We start from the raw sequence: 13,231 nt of genomic DNA, 5'->3' as shown, positions 1-13,231 counted from the left end.
GCCCCGCCCACTCCTGCCTCCAGCCCCGCCCACTCCTGCCACCTGCTCCGCCCCTCCCCCTCCCTGCCAGGGTCAGGGCCCTCAGAGGAGGTTGGAGTGTCCTTAGCTGTGACAGATGAAGGCCCTGGGGTGCCCTTCACCCCTTCTCCCCAATCTTTCCCTCCGGTCTATTTGTTTCGGTGCTCGGCCTGTTGGGGCCTCCTGTGCAGACCCCGGAAGGGCCCTAACTGCCGGTTCTCTGGCCTGCCCGCCAGGGTGGGGCCCCCTTCCAAGCTCCCAGTACAGCCCCACCCAGAGTGGCTGCTGGGTGAAGGAGCGGGGGGCGGTGAGGACGCGGCCCAGACAGTCTGCTCTTGGGTAGAAAGTGCCCCCCACCCCCCACCAGTTTTGAGGATGTTTCCCAAAGAGAAGTGATTATTAAAACCCTTACCTGTGCCATCTCTTCCCTTGCTAGAAAGAGATTAGCACAGTATTTACGGAGCCCCAATCTGCAGTATCTGGGGGGCATCCGTGCTCCCCCCAGCTCTGCACTGGTAGCCCTGGCGACGTGCCCGCTAGGTACACACACGCGCTCCTGCCTTTACGTCCAGGTGTGCCCCTCGCGTTGTTATTTGCGACAGCATGAAAACAAAGCTTAAACTTCCCTAAATGCTCGTGACCAAGCAGACTGGCTAATAGTTTATAACGCACAGTTCAAGACTATCGGAAGTCTTAAAACAATCACCTTTCTGACCACTCAGTGACACGGGGAGAAGTACAACAATTACTGCTCGGTGACCCACCCCAAGCGCAGGGCGATGCACACCGCAGGACACAGCAGCTGCGTGATGCGCACGAGCACGTTACTACATACATGCACAGGCAACTTCTGGCCGCGGGCATAGGGTTTGAGCTTTCATGCTACACTTCTGCATCTACTACTTTCATAATAAACGTAAAGCTTACGTGGGTACCTGTATGGGAAAACACGGGTTTTGGTTTTCGCAGGTCAGCTGGCAGTCAGCCCCTCCCGCGAATGCAGCTTTGCTGGTGCTCTGAGGGGTGAACGCGATGTCGTGACCAATGTACTGCCCCCACGTCGTCAGGAGATCAGAATAGTGGTCGTCTTCCGTGACGGCCTCGTTGGAAACTCGAATAACTTGTCTTGTCACTTCCCGGACCTGCGTGAGAGACCAGCTGGTCATGTGGGAAGGTCGTCCTGCGAGAAAGAGGACACCAGCGGGGCCCGCGGGTCATGGGGCCGCGCTCGTCCACGGGACGGGAGCCCGCGGGTCATGGGGCCGCGCTCGTCCGCGGGACGGGAGCCCGCGGGTCATGGGGCTCCCCGGGTCAACCGGACACGTCATGGGGCCCCGCGCATCCACGGATGCCTGGTGCTCAGAGGCTCGAGTCTGTGGAATTCGGGTGGGTGGCCACACCCAGGCTGTGTTCATCCTGATGCATTGGTTTGTGGTGATTGGGGGCCTTAGTTACTGCTCTGAATCCTAGTTTCCTTGTCTGCAAGTGGATGTGAAATGTTGATGTTTCAGGACCTTTGTGGGGATTAAGTTAAGCGATTTATTTATTACACATTTAGCCATCGGTGTGACCTAGGCTCAGAGGACGGGGCCAGGGAGGGCTGTTCCCCAGACCTGGACACCTCTGAGGATGTGATTACTCTAAGGACCCCGAGACAGGAGGCTACCCTGGGTTTCCAGGTGGATCCAATGCAATCGCATGGTTCTTAAAATCGGAGAGCCTCTCCTGACTGGAGTCAGAGGGGGGTGGCTTTGGGGGGCCCAGGAGCCAAGAGGGCGTGTCCCTGGAAGCCGGGGGGCCAGGATGCAGATCCCCAGCCTCTGGGGGGAACGAAGCCCAGCCCACAGCTGGACTGGAGCCCAGTGAGACCCATGTCAGACTTCTGACCTCCCGGGCTGGAAGATGGTAACTGTGCGTAGTTTAAGCCACTGAAGTTGTGGTGATCTGTTACAGCAGGAGCAGGGAGCTAATACAGCCCGCATTACAGGTGCCTGAGCTCTCATCTGAGCAGCTGTATAATTCTGGCGGGGTTTCCCTGAACACTGAGAGTTCAGAAAGCCTCAGGCCTACAGGGAAGGTATTATTACCTCATTTAGGGACCATTGAATGGACGCTGCAAGTGACCTGCAGAAACGTATGGGTTAGAGCGCACCCAGAGGGGTCCGTGCCGACCGCAAGGAGCGCACTGTGCGGCCCTGACACTGGGGCCCTGACACCCGGCGGCTCTCAGCCGTGAGGAGCATCTGGTCCCCCAGCCCGACAGCCACCAGAAGACCTGCCCAGGGAAGTTGTCGGCTTCTGTAGGGGAGCCTGGGGATGGGGTGGCGGTCCGGTCCCCAAGCTGGTGGGCCAGATCCTGACTTCTCACACTGAGCAGGGCATCACTGTCATGTTTCTGGAGAATTCCATTGTCACATACAGGACGAGACCAAACAGACTGTTTTATTCATGGAAACAAGTGGTCAAATTGAGGGTCAAATATCCATTTTTTAACCAAACTCATCAGTGGGTTGGATATGAGTTTGCTCAGCGAGTAACTTGCTCCTGGGAGAAAAGTGGCCCCGCCATCCATGGTTCTGCACGAACGAGTGAATTATGTCACTTTAATAAAGTGTCTTTGAATATACCTTGACCCCCACTCCTGTGTAGAGGAATTTCTTCCAATACTGAAAGGAAGGTGACGGGCAGAGAGCTAGAGGAACTTTAACGGAAATCTGCATTGTGCCCCCGGCTGGTGACTTGCATCTCTCTGCCCTGGAGCACAGGGGCCTGAGGGTGACAGGGAGCTTCGTGGGGACGCGGCGCGCTGAGCCACCTACCGGGGGCAGTGGGAAGCCGTTGTACAGGACGTGGGGGTTCCACCCCCTGGCCTCGCTGACGCCGTCTTCGTAGGCGGGGGGCAGCCACCTGGCCAGCGCTGTGTTGGAGGCACCCCACCGGGGGTGGTCCCTGCGGAAACAAACGGGAGGCGTCCGGGCATGAGGCAGCCCACGTAGGAAAACATGACAGATGAATTAGAACGGAAATATCGATTCCGAAAACGAAAGGAAATGGAATTTTCTGTTAGAGAAAAACCTGCTCTTTGTTTTCTAACGGCTAATTTGGCTTTAAAATCGTTACGGTGTTCGTGTCCCGTTGGCATTTCCCAACCAAACCCACGTGGGGGCACTCGGCATCTGGGGTGTCCGTGTGGTGCTCTCGGCAAGAGAAATGAGCGAGGTGACCGGTTTGAAGGCATACAGTGGGCGAGTGTGCGGCTCGGGAGGGCACGCGGCAAAAGCGCCTGCGTGGGAAGAGGTTGGGATCTAGACTTCAACCATTCTGCCGTGCACCTGACGTGTGGATGCTGGAGACAGCTAGGCAGCAAAGCCCGAGTCGTGACACGCTGATCGGTTTTTTAAAGTTTGTGGGTGTGTTCAGAAACGTACATGTTGAAAACTCAGTTGTGTTTTGACACAAACCGTTGTCATTATTAAGGACATCACGTATGTGGATCATTCTGACATGAATGTGACTGATTCGATGCTCTAACAGTGAAGGGGACCGGGCGTTTCTGAGAGTGCTTTCTAGTCTGGGCTATGGAGTCAGCACACCTGAAGCTTGACCTTGGTGACAGACTGAACACAGCGTCCCCTCGCGGCGCCTCCTGGCTCCTGACTTAGGGAAGAGGGTTTATGTATCCACTGCGTGGCGGCTGCCTTATCGGGGGCCCTCAGGAGCGCCTCGCTAGCAGGAGGCGGGGATGCGCACTTTAGGGGGTCTGCAGGGACAGTGGGTGGGGGCGATGCTGTTCCAGCCCGTCACTGATCTCCAGCGCGCCGCGGTGGCTCAATCTGCGGAGCGACTGGGACAGCAGTGTGTTTCATTAGCTGCGATAACTCAGAGTGGGGAGGTCGGTGCGCTAACAGAGTCAGATTTGTTACCTCGGGTTTATCTTCTTGGAATTCCAGAAAGAGTGGCTCAGGACCTGCCCTCTCACTCAATTACCATCAATGAGATGTTATTTTAACCACTTAGACCGTGATTATTTTGACTGACTTTTCTAGTTCTGTAGCTTGTAGGCTGTCAGGACCGCCCTGTGTGGACACTCAGCAAGCGTGTGCACTTGGCCTGTAGACTCAGATGGTCCCCTCGCGGCCTGAGGACCTGACGCCGGCCTGGGAGCACACGGCATCTCAGCCTAGGGTGTGGGGACCCCTGGCTGGGGCTCCCCGATCAGAGGCAGTGAAGACCCGTGAGCGTGAGAGACGGGCCCTGGAGGGGTGCTTCTGAGCCCTCCTGGAGAAACTTGCTTTTCTGTAATTGGTACGCACTTAGCGTGTTCCCCAAACTCTGGAACCCTCACTTCTGGAGCCATCTGCACCTACATTTTGTTCCTCGATGTTTCGTCTAAGAAACCAACACCAGCAACATCTGCTCTTCCTTAGAGACCAACAGGCGTCCGTGGGGCCCTGGGCTGCCAGGGGCGCTGCTCTGTGTCAGATTGGTTTGCATTTAGTGCCAGTGTTAGTAAAGGGCCTCAGGGCAGCCCGGGCACTGACCCATCGAGCAGCTAGTTTCCAGCAGAAACGATGCAGGTGTTGGAGGGAGAGGGTGGTGTGAAGGGGCCTCACTGCACTGAGGTCCTCAAGGTTCACCTCTGCGGACAGGCTGTGCCTTCAGTCAAAACACAAAGGAGAAAAAATGTGACTGAAAATGACCCCAAAGCAAATGTCCAGAGAAAAGGGCACCGGGGAGGCGAGAGAGGCCAGGCGTTCCTACAGCCACGGATGTTCCCAAGACAGAGCCGACATTTAATTTGGTTTTTGACAATTTTGGGGGGCAAATTAATATAGAGAATATGTATATATACACCAGAATATATACTAAACCCAGAGACATCTGGGGGCTCTGCCTATAATTTAAATGCAAGTATCAAATTTAGCCTTCAGCGTTTATTGTTTCCTCTACGAATCCGCAGATTCTGAGGTGAGAAGTTCTCTCAGGAAGAGGCTTGGAGAAGAATTATCGCGTGAAGGAGACTGGCCCCCCGGCCCATTCTCCCAGTCTGTCTGCGCGTCCGGGTAGGACGCACAGCGGGCACGTCTGCGAATTAAGCAGATGAATCCTGGAAGAGGCTGGGTGTGTGTGGCCGTGGGGATGGAAACGTCATCTGCCACCGCCGCGCCTCTGACGGATGGTAGAGACGCCATGGGCCAGGCTTACCGGCCGTCATCACTAACTGCACGGTAACGAGCCTGAGCCGTGAGGAGTTTGGCGGTAATCTTGAGAAGCAGTCACAGCGCAGACCAAGCACATCACGGCCGCCCCCGCTCTCGGGAAATGCACACTGGAGTGTGTTTATGGCCTCTGTGGCTAGTGCCCTGGGCTGAGAACCAGCTGGTCACATACTGCACGGCCACGCCGTGATGACGGTCACGGCGACACCCGCATCTGGGGGTCGTGGACCCCACGCGAGGACCTCGAGAAGCGCTGCCTCTCAAAATCGGCCCTGCCAGGATCATTCCCATTTCAGGGATGCAGAGATAGAGCCCAGAAGGCCTGAGAGTCATCAAGGTGGCCTCTGTCACACGCATCAGCCAGAACTGGATGGCACGTGTGTGCTTTTCTGACGCCCGAAACCTCACACGTGGAGAGTCACATTTACTTTAGCGGATGCAAGCAGCCCGCATGCCCACCCTCACGCCCAGGGACCCAGGCGGTGCCGGAGCCTGAGGACCCGCTGAGAGCAGAGAAGGGACCTGAGAGCAGGCGTGCACTCGATTCCACGTGAGCAACACGCCTCAGCACCAATCAGGTCGCACAAACAGAACACAGACCGTAGAAATCCTTCCTCTCACTGCCGTTAGCTGATTTCGTGTGATACAGCCCAGCGGGTGGGGTGCAGTAAAGGGAAAACGAAAGCTAGAGGCCACATCCCACACACGTGAGGCCCACGCTGCAAGAAACCAGTACAGGTGGAGGGTTTTTACACCCACCGCGTGGTTTAGAATTTGTACGGTTAAATCCCAAGTCCCCTTTGGCCACCACCCCGCCGTCCGTAGGGCCAGAACACTGCTGTTCACCGCCCGGCAGCAGCTACCGGATAAGAAGGAACTTGGTTAAGGAAGAAGAAGGGGGGGTGCCTGGGGGCTCAGTTGGTCAGCGTCTGACTTCAGCTCAGGTCATGGTCTCACGGTTCATGGGTTCAAGCCCCATGTCGGGCTCTGTGCTGACAGCTCGGAGCCTGGAGCCTGTTTCAGATTCTGTGTCCCCCTCTCTCTCTCTGACCCTCCCCTGCTCACACTCTCTCTCTCTCTCTCTCTCTCTCACAAATAAATAAAAATATTTTAAAAATTAAAAAAAAAAAGAAGATGGGAAACGAAAAACAGCCCACCGTGCGTCCAAGTTCGAGTGTAGAGGAAAAGACCATAACAGGGGAGCAAACCCCAAAGATTCAGAAAGAATTTGGTGCAATTTAGGGAAAACAGGAAGCAGGACATGGTGCTAATGGCCAATACATCCAAGATGCAACTCTCTGCCACCTCGCAGAGAAGCCTGGCCACCGGTCAATCTCAAACAGTCGTGGCTTCCTGCCGATGGCAAACGCTGCCTTCAAAACTGAGATCAAAGGTGCACAATGTAACCGGGTACGGTGTGGAAACAGCCTAATGACCAGAACTACCCAGAAGGAAAATACACTTCCTCAGTTAAGAAAATATGGATCAGGGGCGCCTGGGTGGCTCAGTGGGTTAAGCATCTGACTTCTGCTCAGGTCATGATCTCCCTCCTGGTCCGCGAGTTCAAGCCCCACATCAGGCTCTGTGCTGACAGCTCAGAGCCTGGAACCTGCTTCAGATTCTGCGTCTCCCTCTCTCCCACTCCCCTGCTCTCATTCTGTCTTTCTCTCTCAAAAATAAACATTAAGAAAAAAGAAAAAAAGGAAAATATGGACCAGGAAGAAATACCTGCTAAGCCTTTACTCCCCGTGTTGGAGCACAGCAGCGTGCACCACGTGGTGGGGGCTGCCCACAAACCCTGTGGAACTGATGGGACCCGGGCCCATGCGAGCACACACGTGTTGGGGTGTGCGGCACAGGCACGCACCCGGAAGCAGCCACGAGTGGTGTGGCGTGTGCACGGAGGGCTCACCCGCCGGGAGTCACAGAGGCTCCCAGCCTGCGCAGCCTGCACCCCAGGCAAAGCCGGCGCCAGCGGGAGCTGCAGCCTCATGGAGGAAGGAGGTGTGGCCAGGAGACCCCTGGCCGAGGGGGACCCTGCTCCCCACAGAAGGAGCCTCAGAGGCTGAGGCCCGGGGCCCAGGCCCTCCTGGGGAGGGGACAGAGAGGGGCTCCGGGCACGGGGACACCCTCAGCAGAGTGCGGAGTGCAGGAGGGTCGTTGAGCTCTGGGAGATCCTGCTCGTCCTTGATGACTTCGTTCTCGCGGGCGTCACCCTCTGCCCGAGGACAGCAGCCCGTGCACACGGCCCCTCCCACCAGCCACGCGGTGCCCGTCTCCTTACACTTGGAGACTGGGGAGTACAGCGACCCTGTGGTCCAGCCTTCAGGCTGGGAAACTCCGTAATAAAAATGGGAGCTGTTCTGTCTACGCTGGACCCACGGGGGACCGTGGCCTCGTTTGTCAGCTGTGGGGACCGGGCTGTCACATTCCCCGGCGTGTGTCACGATACCTGGCTCTTAGGGCGCTCAAAGTGTTCTGAATAAATCAGGAATGAGTGAATGCAGGCAGCACTGACGGCCGTGTTCTCCCAGCCCCCGCCCGGGCCCGCCCTCCGCCTGTGACCCCGCCCTGCATCTCAGCCTCACAGAGCCGTCCTCCTCGGCCCCTCCTCCTTCGCAGGTTCTGGTCTCCGTTGAACCCATGGCTCCTGCGCCTCCCCAGCCCCGAGCCAGGACCCCAGCGCCGTCGGGCTTTCATCGCTCCCGTCCTCCACATCACTGTCACCCCATGCTCGTGTGTCACTCCCTCCTTCCTGCGGACCCTGCTGTGCACGGCTGGGTGTCCCCTCACAGGTCCTGTGGGNACAGCTGGAGTGGAGTGGAGAACATGGGAAGGAAATACCTGTTGTTGCAGGCGCCTGTGATGAGCCTGTACTTGTTGGCCAGGCAGGTGTTTGGGCATCTGGGGGGCAGCATGTAAGGCAGGCACCCGGACAGGTTCGCGATCGTGTCCAGCACGTCTTCCGGCAGGACATCTGAGGAGAAGCGTCAAGGCACAAACGAGCCGTCAGTAACGGCAGGCCTGCCGATGCGGGGCGCGCTGTGCCGGAGCCCCAGGCCTGTCTCCCACCTCCGTGTTCAGGGTTCACAGAAGCCTCGCCGTCCCCTGGGAGAGGGCTTGCTTCCCTGTCAAGCCGGTCCCTCAACCACCCCGAGAGCCCCCTCCCTAGAAGGAACCTCCTAGAACCTAGTTTTGCTTTGTGACGGTGCAGAAAAGCAAGTCAGAGCTCCAAGCCCCCAGACACAAGCCACCTAGCGGGTCACCTCCCCGACGTGCCCGCCACGCCCTGGTGGTGAGAGGGCGTGTGCAGCCGTCAGGGGGGGACAGCCAGGCGCTGTCCCTGACCCTCCCCGAAGCCTGCCCCGGTCAGGTGTGCTGGCAGCGACCATGTGTCCGTCCACAGAACCTTCTCTCCCCGCACTGGTTTCTCCTGAATCTTTCTAGATTAGGACCCCAGAAACCAGTCTCTTATTTATTCACTTTTTCCCCAATTCTGCTACTATTTATTGAACAAGCCAAAGCCAGGACTGCTTTCTTGTGTGTTCGCAGGAGTCATTGGTCACTTCTCCAAGACAGTTTGTACAAATCTTCAAAGTAACACCATAAGCCGACTAACCAAATGCCCACAAAGTGAGATATTCACCAGAGACACAGGGGAAGAGCGCACCCCGCTGCGGGAGAAACACCCCCAGCTTCTGAGCCACCAGCGGGCACCGAGCAGTCCCCGCAGCTCAGTGGCCCCCGGCCACGCTTTCTGTTCAGCCGACGGGGAACATGCGCCGCTTACACGTGAGCACAGACGCTTCAGGGCAGGAAGTGCCCAGCGCGCGTGGGAGCAGGCCACGCCCGCCGCACGGATCCCCCATCGTAGCTGCGCTGCTGGACGGAGCCGGCCCAGGGCGCCTGGGTGTAGCTGGAGACACTGCGTGCTGATGAGGTCCCGGCCGCGTGGCTCGCCTCACTTACTTTACTCCTGTTCTACACTGTCTACACCTGTCCACACCGTCGACAGTGGAAACCACAGGAAGCCCCCTCAACTACGGGGTTCTTCGGTTCTGCATGCTCCCCTGGACCAAACCCCTCTGCCCAGGCTCTCGATGCCCCGGCACCCCTGCGGCTGAGCAGGGCTCTCAGGACGGTACGGGGCCTCCGGCCCTTAGGGCCCTGGCTCAGCCCCACGATTTGAAACAAAACCACATCAGGGGCGCCTGCGTGGCTTAGTCGGTTAAGCGTCCGACTTTCGCTTAGGTCATGATCTCGCGGTTCGTGGGTTCGAGCCCCGCGTCGGGCTCTGTGCTGACTGCCGGCTCAGAGCCTTGAGCCTGTTTCAGTCTGTGACTCCCTCTCTCTCTGACCCTCCCCTGCTCACGCTGTCTCTCTCTCTCTCCTAGAAATAAATAAAACATTAAAAAAAAATGAAACAAAACCACGTCAGATGAATCATTGAACCTGGTGAGTATAGCGTCTGAGAATTCTGGTGAGTCCTGACTCAGCCAAGCGTGTCTTGTTGCAAAGGGTAACTAACCACTTTGGGGTAAGTGCCTAAGGCCAGTTCGGAGGAAGGGACCCCGTAGCTCATGGCATCACACCAGAAAAGTCTGGATGTTTGTTTTTAAAAAATCCCGCCTTCTAGTTGCCCACCCCGGGCTCACAAACTGTCCGTGGTCATGACGGCCATCCACGCAGGGCCCTGCACCCAGAGTGCTTTCATCCGACGCAGCTTGAGCCCACGTCTGTTTTGTTCTGCCAACAGCCGCACAAGCTGGCAGCCAGTGCCCAGGTCGTGCCCAGGTCGGGGTCAAGCACACTGGTTCTTGGAGGCCCTGAGTGAGTAACAGGCAATGGCTCGCCGTCTTTGCTGGCCCCTGAGCGCCTAGTAGCTTCCCGAGTTCTGCCCACGTCTGTGGAAACTCCTTCTGGCCACGACGCAGGATGCCCAGGAGGCCGGGCTGCTTTGCCGGGTTCCGTTTGGATGGCAGAGCCACAGTGATGTCCCAGGTGAGCGCAGACACACATGATGCCTGCCCGAGCGTGTTTAAGAGCTGCCGTGTCAGTCCCGGGAGCGAGCAGGGACCCCGTGTGCGTGCAGCCCGCGCCATCCCGCCCAGCCCTGGGGTCTGTCCCTCCGGGGCCGCGCCTCCGGGTGGGGGGCATCTTGGGGGGCTCACCGGTGGGAAGCTGAGATCGCCTGACCACAGCCTGCACGGAAGCTTCCATGATCTCAGCAGCTCGGGAGATGGCGCGGCTGGTGGGCTCGGGGAGCTTGGAGAAAGACAGCAGCCGTGACGGAGAGGGAGGGCTTTCTCGTTCGCCGAGGTCTCTGCGCACAAGAGAGACACGGAGGGGCTTGCTCTTCTGTGGCCGTGTTCATCGGCGTCACTGACGGCTCCCGCAGACACCGCGAGCGCCGTGGCGGCCAGCATGTGCGGGCCCCGGGCTGGGCTGATACACGTGCTGGGGCCAGGGCTCCGGGCTGAGCCGGGGGACCGGGCCTGTGCGAGGCTGTGTGACATAAAGCTTCTCACCCACACCCTGAGATGCCTCTGCCGCGTCCCAGGGGGTGAGCGAGCCACCCTGAGCACGTGCAGCCAACGAGGTCACGGGGCCAAGAGTCAGCGGCCACAGGGCACAGCGGCCACACAGCCGCGTGTGCTAGAACATGGGGCCCCAGGCAGTGTCCCCGCGGCTGGCGCTCCTGGCCTCTCTCATTCCGGCAGCTCCGGCCACAGGGGGTCAGTCCGGCCACTCTGCCCTCGCATCTGGGGGCCAGGGCCCCAGAGCAGGGGGCCCGAGCTGGCCTCTGTGACGAAGCTGCCCTCGCTGGTGGCACCGGCAGGTGGCATCACGGGGCCCTAGGTGGAGCCAGGAGCTGGCGGGAAAGGCCCTCCAGCTGCCCTGAGATCTTCAGCTCAGACGCTGCGGCCTTGGCAGAAAATAGCCCAGTTCTCACTCAGGTGTCCCCCTAGCGGCCACGCAGTGGGCCACCGCTGTGTCCACTTGTGAATAATAAGCACAAGGGTTCAGGGCTCACTGGGTGAAAACAGCGGGGCAGGTGCTGTGCTCAGTACTACTTCCCTCTCGGTAAGTCCTCCTATAAGCTCAGGGGGTAAGTGCTGTGATCATGTGATCACGCCCAGGAGACCAGGGCAGCTGCGTCAGGTCTACAGCCAGCAAGGGACGGGCCCAGTACTGGGACACAAATCACACACGTATGCGACATGCACGTTAGACGTACCCTAACGTATGTGTGAACGGATCTGATACGTAACTTTGGTATAGAAAGCCATGTTTGAGACCTGCCAGTGTGTTTTTTAACAACATGATGACACCGTGCACTGGAAGGGATTGAGCTTTTTCACAGAAGCTGATGCAACGGCCTGCATAGCTTCACAGACCCCCAGACAGGGGACCCAGCTCCAGATAGGGGACCCCGGCCCCAGAAGGGGCACCCAGACCCCAGACAGGGGACCCCGGCCCCAGACTTGGGAACCCCAGCACAGCAGGGTCAGTGTCAGCCTTTCTGGGCCCCCCGGGACTCTGTGTGGACAGGAGAAGGGCCCCCCAAAGATGTCCGCAGCCCAGTCCTCAGGGCCTGTGAGCACGCCTGGCCGCCTAGCACAGGGGACTGGGATGCAGGTAGAATCTGCGCTGCTGGGCAGCTGACGGCAGGGTGGAGCTGTTTCCCTGGCTCGTCCCGCGGGGTCCTTGCAGGGGGAGGAGGAGGTCGGAGCGAGGGCGGCAGAGGAGAGGCGGTCAGGGACCCAAGGCCACCGCCCGAAGAGAGAGGCAGGCCCACCAGGGAAGATGAGCCAGGAGCGAGCCGGGAAGGTGAGGACGGAGGCCTCCTGGAGTCAGAAGGACCTGGTCCCGCAGGCCCGGGGCTCCGGGGCAGCGAGGGCCGTACCCGGCTTGCAGCTGCAGGACCGTGTGCCGACACGCAAGCCCCGTGCTGAGCCCTGGGCCTCGGAGACCAGGACCCCGCTGCTCCCAGATGCCCGAGGGGGACGGCGGCCCTGGCGGTGTGGTGGCCTCGCAGCCACACGGGCAGCCTGACCTTCCCCCCGGGAGCCCTGCCTGTTGTGTCCCCAGGGAGCAGAATGCCTGTCTGTGCGGGGCGGCGGCCTGTCTTCTGGGGCTTGGCGGCTCTGTGGCCTTGGAGAACCGCCCGGAACAAACGCAGCACCTCTTACTGCCTTTCCGAGCAAGCAGGTGAGCAGAACCTTCCAGGGGCAAACCCCCTGCAGCTTGGCCAGGCCGCAGCCCAGAGCACAGGCCCCCAACAAGGACCAAGGCCCCGGACGCCACCAGCCACGGCCCGCGGTGAGGAGGCCGCGCCCACCGTCTGCTCGCGGGAGGGACCCACGCAGGCAGCTGCACCCCAGCGGAACCTGCACTGGCCACACCCCTGCCAACCCTGGGAGGGGTCCCCCTAACGACTGGGGCGCCTGCATTAAAACCGGCCCCCGTTCGCCACAGCGCCCCCAGCCTGGGGCCCAACAACACCCAGCCCCCCACCAGCCTGGGTCTGTGCCCGCTCGGGACACCTGCCGGTCTCCACGGGAGAGCGCACTGCTCACACGCTGCTCTGTGCCTGCGGTGACCTCCTGGCCGCGTTACCCCAGCCCTGATCCCATGGGAGTCCTCTCGTGTGGAATCCAGGGGCCAGACCGCCGTCACACAGCGCACTCTCGTCCTCACCCCTGACAAAGGTGTGGCTCCCTTCCGGGCTGGCCTGGGGAGCACACCCAGATTCACAGGAGGTGGGCTTCCACTGGGAGAGTGCAGACACGTGCCACACATGTGCGCGTGCGCACACACACACTCACACGTGACGGGAGCCCAGTGCCCACCAACAGAGCCGAGACAAAGCCCTTGGAGCCTTTTTGTGAGCAGGTTGACAAGACACGTCCTCACGTCCAGACCCGGCTGGGCAGGCTTGGATCAAGGACCAGACACCGGCGCCCCCTCCCCCCCTCCCTGCCCTTGCCCCC

General features: G+C 59.5%; 1 protein-coding gene across 1 annotated transcript in view; it reads right to left on the bottom strand.

Moving 5' to 3' along the window:
- TPO (thyroid peroxidase) overlaps positions 1–13,231 on the bottom strand; it is a 39,744-nt gene that overhangs the window by 20,418 nt on the left and 6,095 nt on the right. The window contains exons 3-6 of the mRNA XM_077758292.1: positions 10,409–10,560; positions 8,082–8,214; positions 2,838–2,967; positions 954–1,160 (exon numbers count right to left, since the gene is read on the bottom strand). Of these exons, the coding sequence (XP_077614418.1) occupies positions 954–1,160; positions 2,838–2,967; positions 8,082–8,214; positions 10,409–10,560 (622 nt within the window). The remainder of the gene's footprint in view (positions 1–953; positions 1,161–2,837; positions 2,968–8,081; positions 8,215–10,408; positions 10,561–13,231) is intronic.

The sequence above is a fragment of the Crocuta crocuta genome, unplaced genomic scaffold, assembly GCF_008692635.1.
Source record: "Crocuta crocuta isolate KB4526 unplaced genomic scaffold, BGI_CrCroc_1.0 scaffold750, whole genome shotgun sequence".
Lineage (NCBI taxonomy): Eukaryota > Metazoa > Chordata > Mammalia > Carnivora > Hyaenidae > Crocuta > Crocuta crocuta.
Note: the sequence above shows the minus strand (reverse complement) of the source record. Positions and strands in the feature narration are given on the sequence as shown.